The following is a 15,449-nucleotide window of genomic DNA, read 5'->3' as shown; positions in this document are numbered from 1 at the left end:
TGGCAATTTGACTCTCAATAAATAGCAAGAGTTTGGGAATCGGCTCGCTAAGCAGAGGTCCCACTGAACACGACGAACCCCCACAACAACAAAAGACCTGAATGAATAAACACTCAGTTTATTTTACAGCCACAAAATCGTTATATAATCGGTCAACAATAGAATGCTTACAATCAATTATTAGAGCATGTTTACAATCAGTTATGCGACCAACATCAGATGACAATGATATACTATTAGAATCATTACACAAGGTACATACTACATTAGTCACGGAACATATTCCAAGGTACACAACACTATACAACAATATACATGTGATTTGAAATAATGTACCCTACATACTCCAATGGGCGGTCGGGTAGCCTAGTGGTTAAAGCGTTCGCTCGTCATGCCGAAGACCCCGGTTCGATTCCCAGTGGTAATATCTACACACCTATGGTATTTGCAATTACCAAATGGACTTGCAGGTTTTGCCAAGGGTAATATCATATAGTAAAATTTAACACAGTACAAGATAGTAACGTTTCGTACCTAAGAGAAGAAACAATCAGTACATTAGACAGCCACAGAATGATTTGTGACTGTCTGTCGTCCGTATTTATACATATTCCAGCCAGATAATCTCATTTACTGATTAAACTGACTGTTATTGTGAATAATTGTTGCTTATATGCCACGAATGTATACGTGGTACGGGTGATTTGATGAGTGTGGGGGATAAACAGCTGTAGGGACAGATAAAGGTGTTAACGCCTAACATGTGTTTGCCGAACTCTATCTGACCAGGGGGCACGGGTGGCCCAGTCGTCTAAGGCGCCGCGATTCGCTGTGCAGAGTTGCGTCCCTTGGGCACGCCAGAAACCTATGATTGTGGGTTCGAATCCCGGTTCGCCTCGATTATGTTTCTAGGTTTGTCAGCACCATACCCGTGCTCGTGGGTTTCACCGAAGTGGTAAACGTCTGAGACCTGCATCACTTCAGGCTTTCCTCCCACATTAAGCTGACACGCCGCGATATAACTGGAATATTGTTAAAAGCGGCGTTAAAACCAACTCACTCACTCACTCACTATCTGACCAGCACAATGACAGATGCTGGTCCTGTCCCATGTGCGTTAGCGGTTTGATCCTTGGCAGGTTAGAGATACCAGAAAATGGTCCGTTAGTTGTAATATTCCCTTTTTTCACAATTTCCAATTCTTAATATGTGGCATGTAACCTGATAAAATATTTGTATAACTTTGTCAAGTTTCCCCTATGTTAATACTATTATTGAATGTAATGAAACATGTTTATATTATATACAGTAATTATGATACCAGGTGTTGCGAAGAGGTAAGTATATCCTGCCCCACCGATGACATGTCACAAACACATGCAAAGGAAAGTCAATTGTTCACATAACATATAAGCATACAGTTACAATTATCCATGTTCCTAAACAAAATGCACATTTCTGCCCATACAGTTTCTGAACGGGTTAGTAATGTATGGGGGCGGTCGGGTAGCCCAGTGGTTAAAGCGTTCGCTCGTCACACCGAAGACCCGGGTTCGATTCCCGACATGGGTACAATGTGTGAAGCCCATTTCTAGTGTCCCCCGCCGTGATATTGCTGGAATATTGCTAAATGCGGCGTAAAATCAAACTCACTCACTCACTAGTAATGTATGTCTACACATGTTGCATATCTTCACGCCCTGCTATACATCTACGCTTCGTCACAAGTTATACGCGGTGGTGGGAAATACCCTATCCCTATTCAGATTCATATATGCGTGTATGACATATTTTTGTCTCAGCTTTACATTGATGTAGTGTGACTCACATACGGGTGTGTGTGGACAGGGCCAAGATTATTGTAAGGTGTTTCATACAGGTTTATCTAAAATTTCCTCCTTGTTGACTGGACCCACCAAATTTAATTTCTGTACGTGTCTGGACTAAATTCCAAGCAGGGTGATTGTGAATTTATTAACTTTATAAACTTATTGGATATAGTCGGGCTGACCGAAACATCATTGAAGGGGGCAGATCTGAGTTGTTTCATTCAGTGATTTTAACATATACACAAAGGCTGTTGAGCGGATAAAGCCGTTGACTTCAGAGGACAAATATGGTCACGTTTCAAAACGCATGGTCTTAGCAGTAAGACTGGGCAGTTAATGTGTTATATGTTTCACAATATAACGGTATGTGTTTTAAATAACAGTACGGTATCTGACACATTTGGAAGCAATATTTGAGTTAAACAAGGGTGCATTTGATCAAAAAGCGACGATACCCTTTTCATATTCATCAGAAATCTCTGCCAAAAACAGAATCGATTGTACATCTCCGTCTACATCATGAGTCCATCCTCACTCTCTTTCTTCATCAACGAGGACCGCCTCCGTGGTCAAGGGGCTAAAACAAGGACTGGTCGGCTCGGAGTCAGTATATATATATAATAGGGTATTCATGTTAAACTGCGGCATGGTGTCTCAGTGAGCTAGCACTATAAATCGGCATCAGTCCGGACTAGTACAAGCAGCCACACAAACACACACACGTACATGCACGTGGCTATATAAGTGCAATAATCTTGGACGCGACGTTAAACCCCATTTCACCTCACCTACACCTCTCTATCAACGAATTAGCTCAACAAATTCAGCAAAACTGTTCTGATGGCATACAAGTTCACCCAGAAACTAAAAACGTTATTTCTTCTTTTGTTTGCCGATGATAAAGTAATGTCTTCAAGCACAATACCTGAACTACAAATGCTACCTTGGCATCAAATAAGTAAAGTTGACATTGAAGTGAAAGGTTATACACATGATATTCGTAGAACAAAGTTCATGGCTTTAAGTGCTTGATCATATTGGTTCGTTGGTTTTGTAAATTTGTTGTTATCTTGGAAAGAGATAAAAAGGCTCTTATATTCATGGACACATTCAAGATGATTTCATTTAAACTAATGTGGTTTTTTTAGTCGGAGGCATCCCCCTAAAAATTATCACTTTTGTTTTATCGACATTTTGTAAGTCTTAAAGTTTTACAATATAAGTAAAAAAAGCTCTTTTTTTGATAGGACAATCAATACAATGTCCAGGGGAGTCTTGGAAATGTGGTAACTTGAATACATATCACCGGATCCTGGTTGAACAAATACACGCAACTACGGACATCTTTCACATAATAACGCCAGTGGAAGAAACTAGTACATCTCTGCTGTATGGAATACTGTAAGGGACATTCTCGCGATCTCGCATTCTCGTGTTTTGGGCATATTTAGCTCGTTTCCAACGGTCGAGATCGCGAGAATGCGAGATCGCGAGAATGTCCCTTACAGTATTCCATACTGCTGTGAGGTTCTGCAGTTGAAACTCAACCATAGTTAAAGAGCAGCCTATACATGTATGTTCATATGACTATAGACCTGTGAAGATCCGGGGAACAATACCTCTTCAGCAATCCATGCTTGTCATAAGAGGCGGCTAACGGGATCGTGTGATCAGGCCCGCTGACTTGGCTGATGCGCGTAATCGTATGTCAGTTGCGTGGATATCCGTGATTAAGAATATTGGTTTGTCAGCACCATACCCGTACTCGTTTTAGCACGTGGTAAAAAGACCCGTGAAGATCCGGGGTAGAATAGGTCTTCAGCAACCCATGCTTGCCGTAAAATCCCGATTGCGTGGATCGATGCTAATGATACCAATCACTGGATTGTCTGTTCCAGACTCGATTATTTACAGACCGCCATCATACAGCTGGGATATTGCTAAGTGCGGCGTTAAAGAACAAACAAACAAAGCAATCATATGACTATACTCATGACACAATAACTAGCAATATGAAAAGATCAGGAGCTCTTTAACTATGGTGAGTAGTATATTATCAAAAGGAGGAGTGAGTGAGTTGGGTTTAACGCCGCTTTTAACAGTATTCCAGTTATATCGCGGCGTGTCAGCTTAATGTGGGAGGAAAGCCCGAAGTGGTGCAGGTCTCAGACGTTTTCCACTTCGGTAAAACCCACGAGAACGGGTATGGTGCTGACAAACCTAGAAACATAATCGGGGCTAACCGGGATTCGAACCCACAATCATAAGTTTCTGGAGGGTATAAGGTACGCAACTCTGTACAGCGAATTGCGGCGCCTTAAACGACTGGGCCACCCGTGCCTGCGTCAAAAGGTGGATGATATAGCCGTTATACAAGCTTCCTTAACCCAACCACATTGACGCTATATAAGGAACTCTGTCCCCAAGATCGTATGTCCAGAAATAATCGGAATCACTTGTTCGTCTCCTTTTCTTTTGACGATCCAGATGACCATTGGGGTTACAATCTGCACATGCGTTAAACCAAAATCCACTTCCAAATCTTACGGCACAATTTTGTTCAGAATTGTCGTTATCTTGATCGTACGTGCTGAATGCGCAGTGTTTAAGCGGGGTTAGACTATCCCCCATCGCGTTTCTACCTGTACCTTCCGAGTATGAAAAATACATGCGATAACCATCTTTCTCGTTTGAAAGAGAGAAATTAAAATATTGCTGTTGCTTATAATCATTTGGGGTATTCTCAAATCTGATTTCAATTCCAAGCATCACCGTCCCCGGTTTACATATATGGTACATTTTTTCCAGCCCTAGCCATTGATCACCACCGAGGCGTCCAAAGCCGTCGCGATATTCTGCCCAACTCCTGTTGAAAGGTTCCGAGAAGCTCTCTTTGCGCCATTGGAGGATTGTTCTTCCTCCAAACCACATACGACAAAAAACTTTAAATGGCGTAGATGCAGACGCTGGTTTGATGAAGTATTCGCCGTGCCCGTAGCCGAATCCAGCAGCAAATCCTTCTTTGCAATCTGTGGAATATTGGTCAAATTTAGTATGTAAATATAAGCTTACCGTGATCATTTGTAATCTCTGCTAAAATCAGAGTCTTGTACGATTCCGACGATATCAAAAGCATGTGTTTGTGAACCACTATGAAATAGTGACAATACTAGGTTTGCACTAATAGGTAAGCATATATATCTTGCTCCTGTCACTATCACATGCTAATTCAAGTCATTCGATCACCTGAAAACACACGGAGACAATTATAACCGATATGTTAAAGATAAAACGGCGTTACATCATGGTTAAAATAATACTTGGGATGTGTATTGTCAAAGAATGTCTGTTGTAATATATCGCTATACAGGTACCTGTATTGCGATATGTATTGCGATATATCGGGGGCTAAAGTGTTTGACGCTAATTTCCATTGGTTGTAAATGCAGACCCTATGTTCTACGTACCAAATGAATATTACTCGGCATGGTCAGTAGCCGCCATTTTCTAGTCACGGATACAGGGGAGATAACCCTTCCGCGCGTCCGTCATCTTGACAATCAATTTCGAAATTCGAATTCGAGAAACACCATTTGCGAATGAATTTCTTTGAATGAATTAAACGATACCAATAGATAAGACGGGGCCAACAACGATCCCTCAAATTATAGACCAATTTCTTCCCTGGGTGTATCCGGGAATTATTTTTTTCTGAAATCCTCTGTAACAGGCTATTTTTATGTGGCAGCCAGACGGTTAACGAGTGGACAGAAATTATTCAGTAGCAAGCGAGATTTCGAAAAGGCATTCAGACTGTAGATAACGTGATTATGATCGACACAATTATTAACAAGTATCTGTCTTTGCATAAAGGAAGGCTGCACTGGACGGTCACTGTCAGCGTAGACACAGATCGAGTCGAATCTGACGATTGTTTGGTGCATTTCTTCGTTTGTTCATTAGGATGGGCCGTAGCTAGGAAATTCGTGAACAATCATGCAGTCAAGCTCTCTTACGTTTCTCAATGTATACTGAAATGCTGAGACCAAGATTAAAAGTTCTAAATGATCAGAAATAATGCCCATGTGTGTTTTCGTGCTAGGGAATTCCCAGGGTTTTCCCCCGGAATGTGGAAGTAGTCCGTCAGTGATTACATTATTTCAAGAACACGGTCTCGTGAAAAACGTATGAACGTCAAATTGTGTCGTTCATACACTTATGAGCGTCAATTTCGCGGTCAATGGAAAATCCGTATATCGTGTAAACGTCAAATTAAAAAAATAGTAATGTACACGATTCTTTGATTGTCTTTTCTGCGTTCGTAAGGCTGCCAACTTTTCCCATTTTTGTTTCATTCCATTTAAATGATCTTTTAAATTGTATTAATGTTGCTAACCAAAGATGTATTGATGTAGATTTATAAGGTTTGTTTGTTATCTTACTTGCATCTTCCCGCGGCAAGGATGTTAACAGACTTTATAAAAAAGTCTTACATGCGGAAGATATAATTTTATTAGATAGCACTGTCATTGGTCTCCGGAAGACGTCAAATAAGGGTTGGATTATTGTGATAAGTAGCAGTTACAGGTGAATACGGATAAGAGTAAAGTTGTAGTGTTTCGAAAGGCTGGTCGTTTGAGGAAGTATGAAAAGTTTATGTTAAATGGATTGATGCTTGATATTGTCTCCACATACAAGTATCTGGGCGTTCATCTTGTCAGCGGGCGGTCGGGTAGCCTAGTGGTTATAGCTTTCGCTCGTCACGCCGAAGACCCGGGTTCGATTCCCGACATGGGTACAATGTGTGAAGCCCATTTCTGGTGTCCCCCGCCGTGATATTGCTGGAATATTGCTAAAAGCGGTGTAAAAACATACTCACTCACTCACTCATCTTGTCAGCTCAAGGTCATGCTATACAACTCAGAAAGTTTTATCACAACAGGCATGGCAAATTCATATTAATATCAAGTATCTTTAATTTTCATAAGTTTCTATTGAAGTTTTCGTTGCACATCTTCGACATAAATGTATTACTGTTCCTCTTGTATGGATCCGAGATCTGGGTTTTTCATCCTTCACCTGATATTATGAATATCCATGATCTATTCTGTAAGCTTGTTTTGCACATAAGTCGGTCTGTTATTGACATTGTGGCAAGGGGTGAATTGGGAATAATTTCTCTGAAGGTTAATCAGAATGTGAAACCAATTGACTATTAATTGGTTACGACTGATAATAATATTTTAAAACATCTATATTTATATCAGTATCGTCTTACTGAGAATGGTTTGGATTGCTTGGCATATAGCGTTACAAATATACTGTTTAGCTATGGTTTTGGTGATATTTGGAATAGTCAGTGTGTCTTTTGTGATCAGATGTTTTTATCAGAAGTCAAATTGAGATGTATAGACAATCAGTTGTACCAAGAGTCTCTTTATAGATGTACTAGCTTGTATTTTAATGATGAATTAAGATCAACGTTGCAACTGAAGGTTTTGTGGCACATCTATGGTATGGTATTACCGATCCTCTTGTTTGAAAGTTATTTATCAGTCGTTATTATTCTAGCGTACAGACACAAAAAGTTTGACACAGTTTCGATGTTCAGGTCATGATCTCATGGTGTGACAAGGAAGAAAGTTACGTATTCCAAGATTCCAAAGATTATGTCCACTTTGTATAATCCCTGGTGTGTAATCTGAGTATTATGTTTGTCGTGTTTGACCATTTTATGATGATCTTAGGCAGAATACCTTCCCTAAATATTATTGGCAGTATCCATTGGAAGGTAAATGTTTACAGCTGTTTAGTTCTTTCATGCTACAACTGTTTTCATATATTTACTTAGCTTCAATGTAATGCTGTAGTGTTCAACTGAACGTGTAGTGCAACGCCGTTTTGAAACCATTTGCGCTTTCATTGCATCCATTAGACTATTCAAAAAATAGCGAAACTTGTTATATTTTTTACCCAATATATCGGAACACGGAAAATAATATTGCAATACGTATCAGTATCTGTGCAGTCCGAGAAAATACAGCAAACTGCGGTTATAACGAACTAAAAGGGACCACTAATTTTGGTTCGTTATAACCGTAGTTCGCTATAGGCTGACTGACTGACTGACTGATATAGAAGATTTAACGTGCGCTTTCCGACTGTAGCGTATTTCGCACACGCTATAGGCAAATATACAGCCTATATATAACAAATGGACGGGACCCCCAAACATTTCGTTATATCCGTCAGTTCGGAATAGGCGTGTTCGTTTTAACGTAGTTTACTGTACATTAAATTTCACTTGAACTTTATACAAAAGTGCCTGGTGTTACAAAAACATCTTTGTGCGAAGTCCAACGGTGTAGCTTAGAGTTTTAGAGAGCAGCAAATGAATTTGTTTGTTTCTTTGTTTGTTGTTTAACACCGCAATATTCCAGCTATATGACGGCTGTCTGTAAATAATTGAGTCTGGAACACACAATCAAGTGATTGACATCGTTAGCATCGATCCATGCATTGGGATACGATGACATGCATCAACCAAGTCTGCGAGCCAGACCACCCGATCCTGTTAGCCGCCTCTTACGACAAGCATAGTCGCCTTTTACGACAAGCATGAGTTGCTGAAGACCTATTCTAACTGGGATCTTCTTTAGTATGAGAACGTGTCGATTCAGTTGTCAGTGTGACTGCATCATTGGGAATTATGGTGCTTGTAAATCGTTTTAGAAAGAGGTTTGATATGTTTTATTAGCTTGGATGTGTATCGCACCCTTCTGTGTGATGAGTGAGTGAGTATGGTTTTACGCCGCTTTTTAGCAATATTCCAGCAAAATCACGTCGGGAGACACCAGAAATGGGCTTCACACATTGTACCCATGTCGGGAATCGAACCCGGGTCTTCGGCGCGACGAGCGAACGCTTTAACCACTAGGCTACCCGACCACCCCTATCTGTGTGATGAAGCTTACGCGGTGATGAAACCGTAATCTTAAGATGAAAATGCGTCACTTTTTTTTATGAGAGCACGGGGCATTCGAATTTTTTGCAATAATTTCATGATTTACAGTAAGTAAATATATCACACACATTTCATTAGTTTCTTTGCTTCAGTATATGTGCATGTTATGTGTTGCGCGAAAATGGATCTTCAAGCATGCGGTCAAAGGCTCCTTTAATCTAGGCCGCCTTCACCTACGGTAACCGGTTTGTCATGATATCACGACAATCAGTCTTTTCCTTTGAGAAAAGGAGAAGAATACTTATGAGAATACTTTAGCTTCTTGTGATGTAAATCTTAGTCATGCCAACAATAAGACCAATTCTTCTTTAATGGAATGAATAAATGTGAAAAATAAACCGGAATATGTCTCCAAAGAGAAGTGGCAGGTTCTTTGACATTGTACTTACCTCTCATTAAACGTTGGCATTTTGAACCCACGTAACCATTGACACATCGACATCTCGAGTTGGACTGCAGAATACCGCCGTTCATGCATACTTTAACCTGAAATGTTAACCAAATACGATATGTGACCAATTTAACTCTGCACGTCATTTCTGCTGATGCGGCGTCTCGGTCCTGTCACCATCAGGATGCGCTTAGATAGATGGTGGTCCTCCTTTGGTGTGGTCACGCGTGGTCACACGTGGTCACACGTGGTCTAGCTCTGCGTGACGTGTCATGTGTCCAGTCTGGTGGTATCGCGGAAGCACACTGGCAATTGTCAGTCGGCCGCACGATAGGTAGCGCCCTCTGTAATGCGTGATAACCTTGACAATGTATTCGTATGCTTTTATGAGCTGTGATGTTTTGGGAACAAACCGCTTCATTTGTATATCATCTATGCATATTAATCTTGTGCTGTCGTCAAGAAACCTGTTTTATACAAAATTCATGAAAACTATTTTTTCCTAAAATGCACCGACTGCTAACGGTCAGATAGTGATGTGTGTGTTTGGGCAGTCGTTTGCAGCGTGAAGTCAGTTTCCTTTAGCCAAGGTATCAAACCCTATTTACAGTCTAACACTGTATAAACCCTATTTACAGTCTAACACTGTATAAACCCTATTTACAGTCTAACAGGGTATAATTTCTTTTGATGGGCAGAATATTTTGATTTTCAGCCATATATATATATATATATACAAAAATGAGGTAAATGTTCACTCGGTGTACATGTAATATATAATAAAATAATAAAGTCCACGTTAGTCCATCATCTTCTTTATATAACCTTTTTCACCGCGTATATATATATATATATATATATATATATATATATATTTATATTGGGAAAGGTACGATTGCTAATGTGATTTTCAGCTGCATTCGTTGGCTTTACACAGACTCTGTATGAATATTTCATTATTGCTGAAAAGATCAGAATTTTGCCAAAAGATGCCACATTTCATTTCATAAGTGCAACGAGAAATCTGAAGATAAAAACTGGGGTAAAGTAAAACTGAACATAGCAATTTGACTTTTTTGACAAACCTTTTTTTTACGCGAACCTTTCGTACAAGGGAGTTGAAAATGCTTGCCTTGTAAAACGTTGACACATAAGCCTGTGTTGGAGTCCTATATTCGTGGTGATGACGTTTCTTAGTTTGCAGCCGGTGTTAGTTAGTTCAACAGAGTGATGTAACGCCTGAGGCCTTGTAAACACCGCAGCATAACTGAATATTGTGCAGGGGGTGTTTAACCAAACGCACTCACTTACTCCAATTCTCGGACGCATGACTGAGCCGGCTAAAAGTGGGAATCGGGTGGAAAGCCTCCGTCAGTTGTCTGAATGCGTACCTTTCTACCCAACAGCGTTACTCGTTGGTTTCAATCAGTGGTTTGGGTGGTGGCCTGGTCCATCTATCATTTGCAGCTTTCCGTCACCGGTAAATATTAAATAGTAAACGACAACGTCTGAGAAATTAGCCGCCGAAACAGATCCCATGGGGTATGGAAGGGAACATAGCGATAACAATTATATAAATGGATCAATGAATATCATTGATGGCGTCGTTTTTTTTGCGAGAACCGGTCCGGCCCTACCGGTAGCACCCGCCACAACAAAATTTGCATCACGAGGTGAGTGTGTGTTGCACGACACCGTACAACAGTACTATACGACTGCCTTGCGACGACATGTCTTCAAACAAACCAACCAATCAAGTGATGGACGATAAAATTCAGTGACTTTACGTTTATTTTGAATTAGATCTACATCTGTTATGTACAAATGCAGATATTCTGCTGCTTATAAGTGAAGAGAAATGTTGTAAGAAATGTGTTTTTTCGCAACTCAGAGGGAGGGGCAGTTGTAATATCTCGACCCAAACCTTACATTTTTGTAGCTGACCTAGCTTAACCGTCTAATGAGCGTAGGATTAAACTCGGGGACCAGACCAGATTACACAACCAATTGATACAACACGACATAAGTAACATATATCTGATACTTAAGAGCACCTGGTGTCATAAATGATTTTTATTCATATAAACTGACGATCTTACATTAGAAGGGATACCGAATTTCGGTTGGTGAAATATGTAGTATACGTTTATGGTATTGTTCGACAGAAGTTAGGAAATAAAAACTCGTCGCAAGGCAATTTAGGCAATGAGCACGTGCAAAATGCCGTTGTGAAGTAAACATACAATGCACGCGAAGCACAAACGTTATGGATACGAGCCTTGGTAAACGAACGTTAGCAGTCAATAGTAAAATACCGGAGAAGGTGAGATGAAATGAGGTTTAACGTCGCGTCCAAGTTTATTGCACTTATATAGCGACGTGCATGCATGCATGCATGCATGCATGTGTGTGTGTATGTGTGTGTGTGTGTGTGTGTGTGTGTGGCCTGTACTAGTCCGGACTAATGCCGATTTACAGTGCTAGCTGTCTGAGATACCATGCCGCAGTTTAACATAATTACCCCACTCAGACACAGTATACTGACTCCGAGCCGACCAGTCCTTGTTTTAACCCCTTAATGCCGAGCGCCAGACAGGGTAACAACAACTGTTAATGTCTTTTGGTAGGACCCGGCCGGGCATCGAAGCCCGGACCTTCCGCTCTGCGGGCGGACGCTCTACCACTAGACCACGGAGGCGGTCAAAATACCAGAGAACATGGCAAGGCTAATGGGTGAACAACGAGAGAGAGAGAGAGAGAGAGAGAGAGAGAGAGAGAGAGAGAGAGAGAGAGAGAGAGAGAGAGAGAGAGAGAGAGAGAGAAAGCGCAGTTGTGAGAGAGTGGGGCAACTTACCCGCACTTCGCAAGCATTGTGCACTGTACGAAAACGACAATCACCACGTTGACGTTACAGGATGACTAGCAGAGTGAGTGAGTGAGTTGGGTTTAACGCCGCTTTTAACAGTATTCCTGATACATCACGGCGTGTCAGCTTAATGTGGGAGGAAAGCCCGAAGTGATGCAGGTCTCAGACGTTTACCACTTCGGTGAAACCCACGAACACAGGTATGGTGCTGACAAACCTAGAAACAAAATCGGGGGAACGGGGATTCGAACCCACAATCATATGTTTCTCGGGTACCCAAGGGACGCAACTCTCCACAGCGAATTAGACGCTTGGGCCACCCGTGCCCCCGACTGGCAGAGCTTCAGATAGGCCACGAGGTGGAAGACGTCACGTCACAACAGCCATTGAGGACCGCTATCTCACCACCTTTCATCTAAGGTACGTAACATATTCCTCACAGCGACGTCATCTACAAAGACGGAGCTTAGACGTGTTACCCGTCGATCACCCCATACGTTGCCGACTTGGAGAGCATGGCATTAGGGCATATCGGCCATTCAGAGGAATGTTGTTGACGAGGCAACATCGGCTTCGGCGTTTGCAACGTTGGAAATGACGTAACTTTTTCTGATGAGATCCGACGGAATACCACGGCTCCTTGTTGTATTCACTTGACGGTACCGTTTGTCAGTGTCCTAGTTTGGTGTGGGCTATGTGTATGACAGAGGACAGAACTGATGGTCATTGATGAAAATCTTAATGCCCAGCATTATACTGGCCTCGTGTTACCGTTCTTGGTGCGCAACCCAAGGATCTTGTTTTAACAGGACAATGCAAAACCTCACACAGCTCAAGCACCTCATGAAGGTGTAAGTATATACTCCGAAACGTTGTGTTCCTCATAATAAAGAAGTTGACTTCATAAATTCTCTTCCTTATGTGTATCACTTCTTATTGCCTTTCAAAGACCTCAGATAGCTCGTGCTTGTAATCTGTCTCACATCCCTGAACCATATTATTTCCCCTTCATTCCATCCCTTTCTGTAAGGCAAAGGCCCTAAATGAAGCTAGTCTAGATTGTCCTAGGTTCATTTCCAATTGTTAAATGGAAATTTTTGTGTCTGTCAATCTGTCAAAATTATGTATTTTCAGAGACAAAGCGTTAATCTACGAACGAAGAACGTCAATGTATTGTCATGACCAGTCCTTCCACCAGACAGGTCCTCCATAGAACATCTTTGGGATCATCTCGACCAAAACATCTGACGACGTCACCAATCCCAATTGACATAAATCGGTACAAGCATTGAAAGATGACTTGGGGGCAGTTCCCGACGACGTCATCAGACGCATAACGAACGATGTCCGACGTCGTGTGCTACTTCACTGTTTCCCCAACTGACGTGTTTTCAGTAACAGTACTACCCGTTAACTCACATCGTAGTCCTGGGTGTAATCTGTGAAATATGCCGATTTTACCCCTAGTGCTGTGTGGGATCTGTGACGTTGACACTTAATGATCCACAGTGTGTTTATCAGAGAATAAACTCCGCCAAATGAATCTGCTTTCCTAATACAATGCTTTACTATTTTTTATCATTTTAAAAAAATGATCGATATACTTTCTTTTGATGACCAGTTTAGTTTTCATCGCTGTTATGCCTTTTGCCCCCAATGGAATCTGTTTCGGCGGATAATCGATACTTATTATTCCCTTGTGTTGAATGTTTTGAATGTACCACTATTAAATTTGAAACACTTCTTAATGACCATATAAATTACCTACATACGTGTATCTGCCTTGGCAACAATGTTAATTAACATAAAACCTCGATGAGGCTCTCCAGTCCTACCAGACATCACATACAACAGGACCAAATGGCATGATAAAATACAGTAGTAATATCAAAAGGAATTGTTAATCATATTCCACGATTGAGTAAGTATTTTTTTTACCAATATTATGTGTGTACTTGTTTGGTACAATATTGATACTTGTTGTTACCCTGCCTGGCGCTCGGTATTAAGGTGTTAAAACAAGGACTGGTCGGCTCGGAGTCAGCATACTCCTTGTTAAACTGTGGCATGGCATCTCAGTGGGCTAGCACTATAAACTCTGCATTAGTCCATACTAGAACAAGCGCGCCAACGCCGTTGGGATACGATCACACGCAAATCAGCCCAGTTACCAGGCGACCATCCTTCCCATTTTACTTAACTCTTACGACGAGCATATTTATCACGACCAATACTACCCCAGAATATTCGGGTGTGGGGTAGAATTGACAAGCTCACCTTTGACATGTAATGACTTAAGAAAACATCCGTGTGTTAATTATTAAATTCGTACAGATATAAGTTGACGCATCTTTATGTACATTGTAGACGTTGGTTTGTTGTTTGATTGGATTGCCTTTCGATTAAGAATTGCACCCATACCTTGAAATAATAAATCATTTCCGAATTAAATTCCATCTTCGAGCAGTGGCCATTATCGAAGTCCGTGTTGAGGTGGCAACTCCTGGAGGTGGAATCGTAATGGAAGGACTCGCAGGAATCATCTTCAGTACATGTCCTTCCACAGTCCACCTTCGTCACATCGCGAATTATCAAGGCTATGAACTGACGCTTCATGATCAGTCCAGGACACGAGGTCAGAACTCGGTAATTGTCGGTGTGTATCATGCACACTGGCGTCAGAAGACCAGCCAGAATACAACACAATTTATGCATTGTGTGTGGCATCCACAACGTTCCTCTGAATGTGCTCAGACAACTTCCACCGAAACATGTACAGAAGGCATTAGCATCCCACGGTTGTCTTGGATACCCCTCGACCTCTCTTGCGGTGATTGAATCTCTTATTTCCAACACGGTAACTATTATGCTCAAAAAAGGTAGCGGATATTCGGAAATATAAGCAAAGTAATGGACAGCGTGAATATCTGTCAGAAAAACACACATTGGCATTGAACGCATCTTTGAGAGCACGGAGACTCACTGTCTCTTGACCACTCTTTTTATAAAGGGTAGGATACCCAAAATCATATATAATCAGTATGGAGACGGGGCATATCTTGACTCCAAATAGGCATTGCATGGAGGTGCGTAAGTGTAGTTCATGAGTTGGATCGGCGCCAGACACAGTTTCAGAAGGTCTCGTGGTGGTGGTTGTCGTCGCTGTACACGTCTGTGTGTAGGGGAGAGGTATGGGGACATCACGGTAAGATCTTGAACACAAAAGCATTGTCCTGGCGCTGAGCAAAGGGTACGCATGTGTTGCAATGATGTTGTCCTGGTGCTGAGCAAACGGTACGACGTGTGTTGCAATGATGTTGTCCTGGCGCTGAGCAAACG

General features: G+C 41.5%; 1 protein-coding gene across 1 annotated transcript; it reads right to left on the bottom strand.

Moving 5' to 3' along the window:
- Positions 1–4,211: 4,211 nt before the first annotated feature.
- LOC139442405 (microfibril-associated glycoprotein 4-like) lies at positions 4,212–14,825 on the bottom strand. Its single transcript, XM_071223219.1, has 3 exons — positions 14,532–14,825; positions 9,243–9,339; positions 4,212–4,858 (listed from the first exon to the last, which is right to left on the bottom strand). Exons 1-3 carry the CDS (start codon positions 14,823–14,825, stop codon positions 4,212–4,214), a joined length of 1,038 nt encoding a protein of 345 aa, XP_071079320.1.
- Positions 14,826–15,449: the final 624 nt, after the last annotated feature.

This window comes from Haliotis cracherodii, unplaced genomic scaffold, assembly GCF_022045235.1.
Source record: "Haliotis cracherodii isolate W230 unplaced genomic scaffold, xgHalCrac1.p SCAF_5, whole genome shotgun sequence".
In the NCBI taxonomy this organism is placed as follows: Eukaryota; Metazoa; Mollusca; class Gastropoda; order Lepetellida; family Haliotidae; genus Haliotis; species Haliotis cracherodii.
This window is presented reverse-complemented; position numbering and strand designations above follow the sequence as displayed.

What these genes read in the sequence shown, in the direction of transcription:
- LOC139442405 (XM_071223219.1), bottom strand. Translation starts at nt 14,825, where the DNA reads ATGCATAAATTGTGTTGTATTCTGGCTGGTCTTCTGACGCCAGTGTGC. An exon ending in AAATGATTTATTATTTCAAG is followed by an intron (nt 9,340 to 14,531) that starts GTATGGGTGCAA and finishes TTAACATTTCAG; the next exon opens with GTTAAAGTATGCATGAACGG. An exon ending in ATGCCAACGTTTAATGAGAG is followed by an intron (nt 4,859 to 9,242) that starts GTAAGTACAATG and finishes AATATTCCACAG; the next exon opens with ATTGCAAAGAAGGATTTGCT.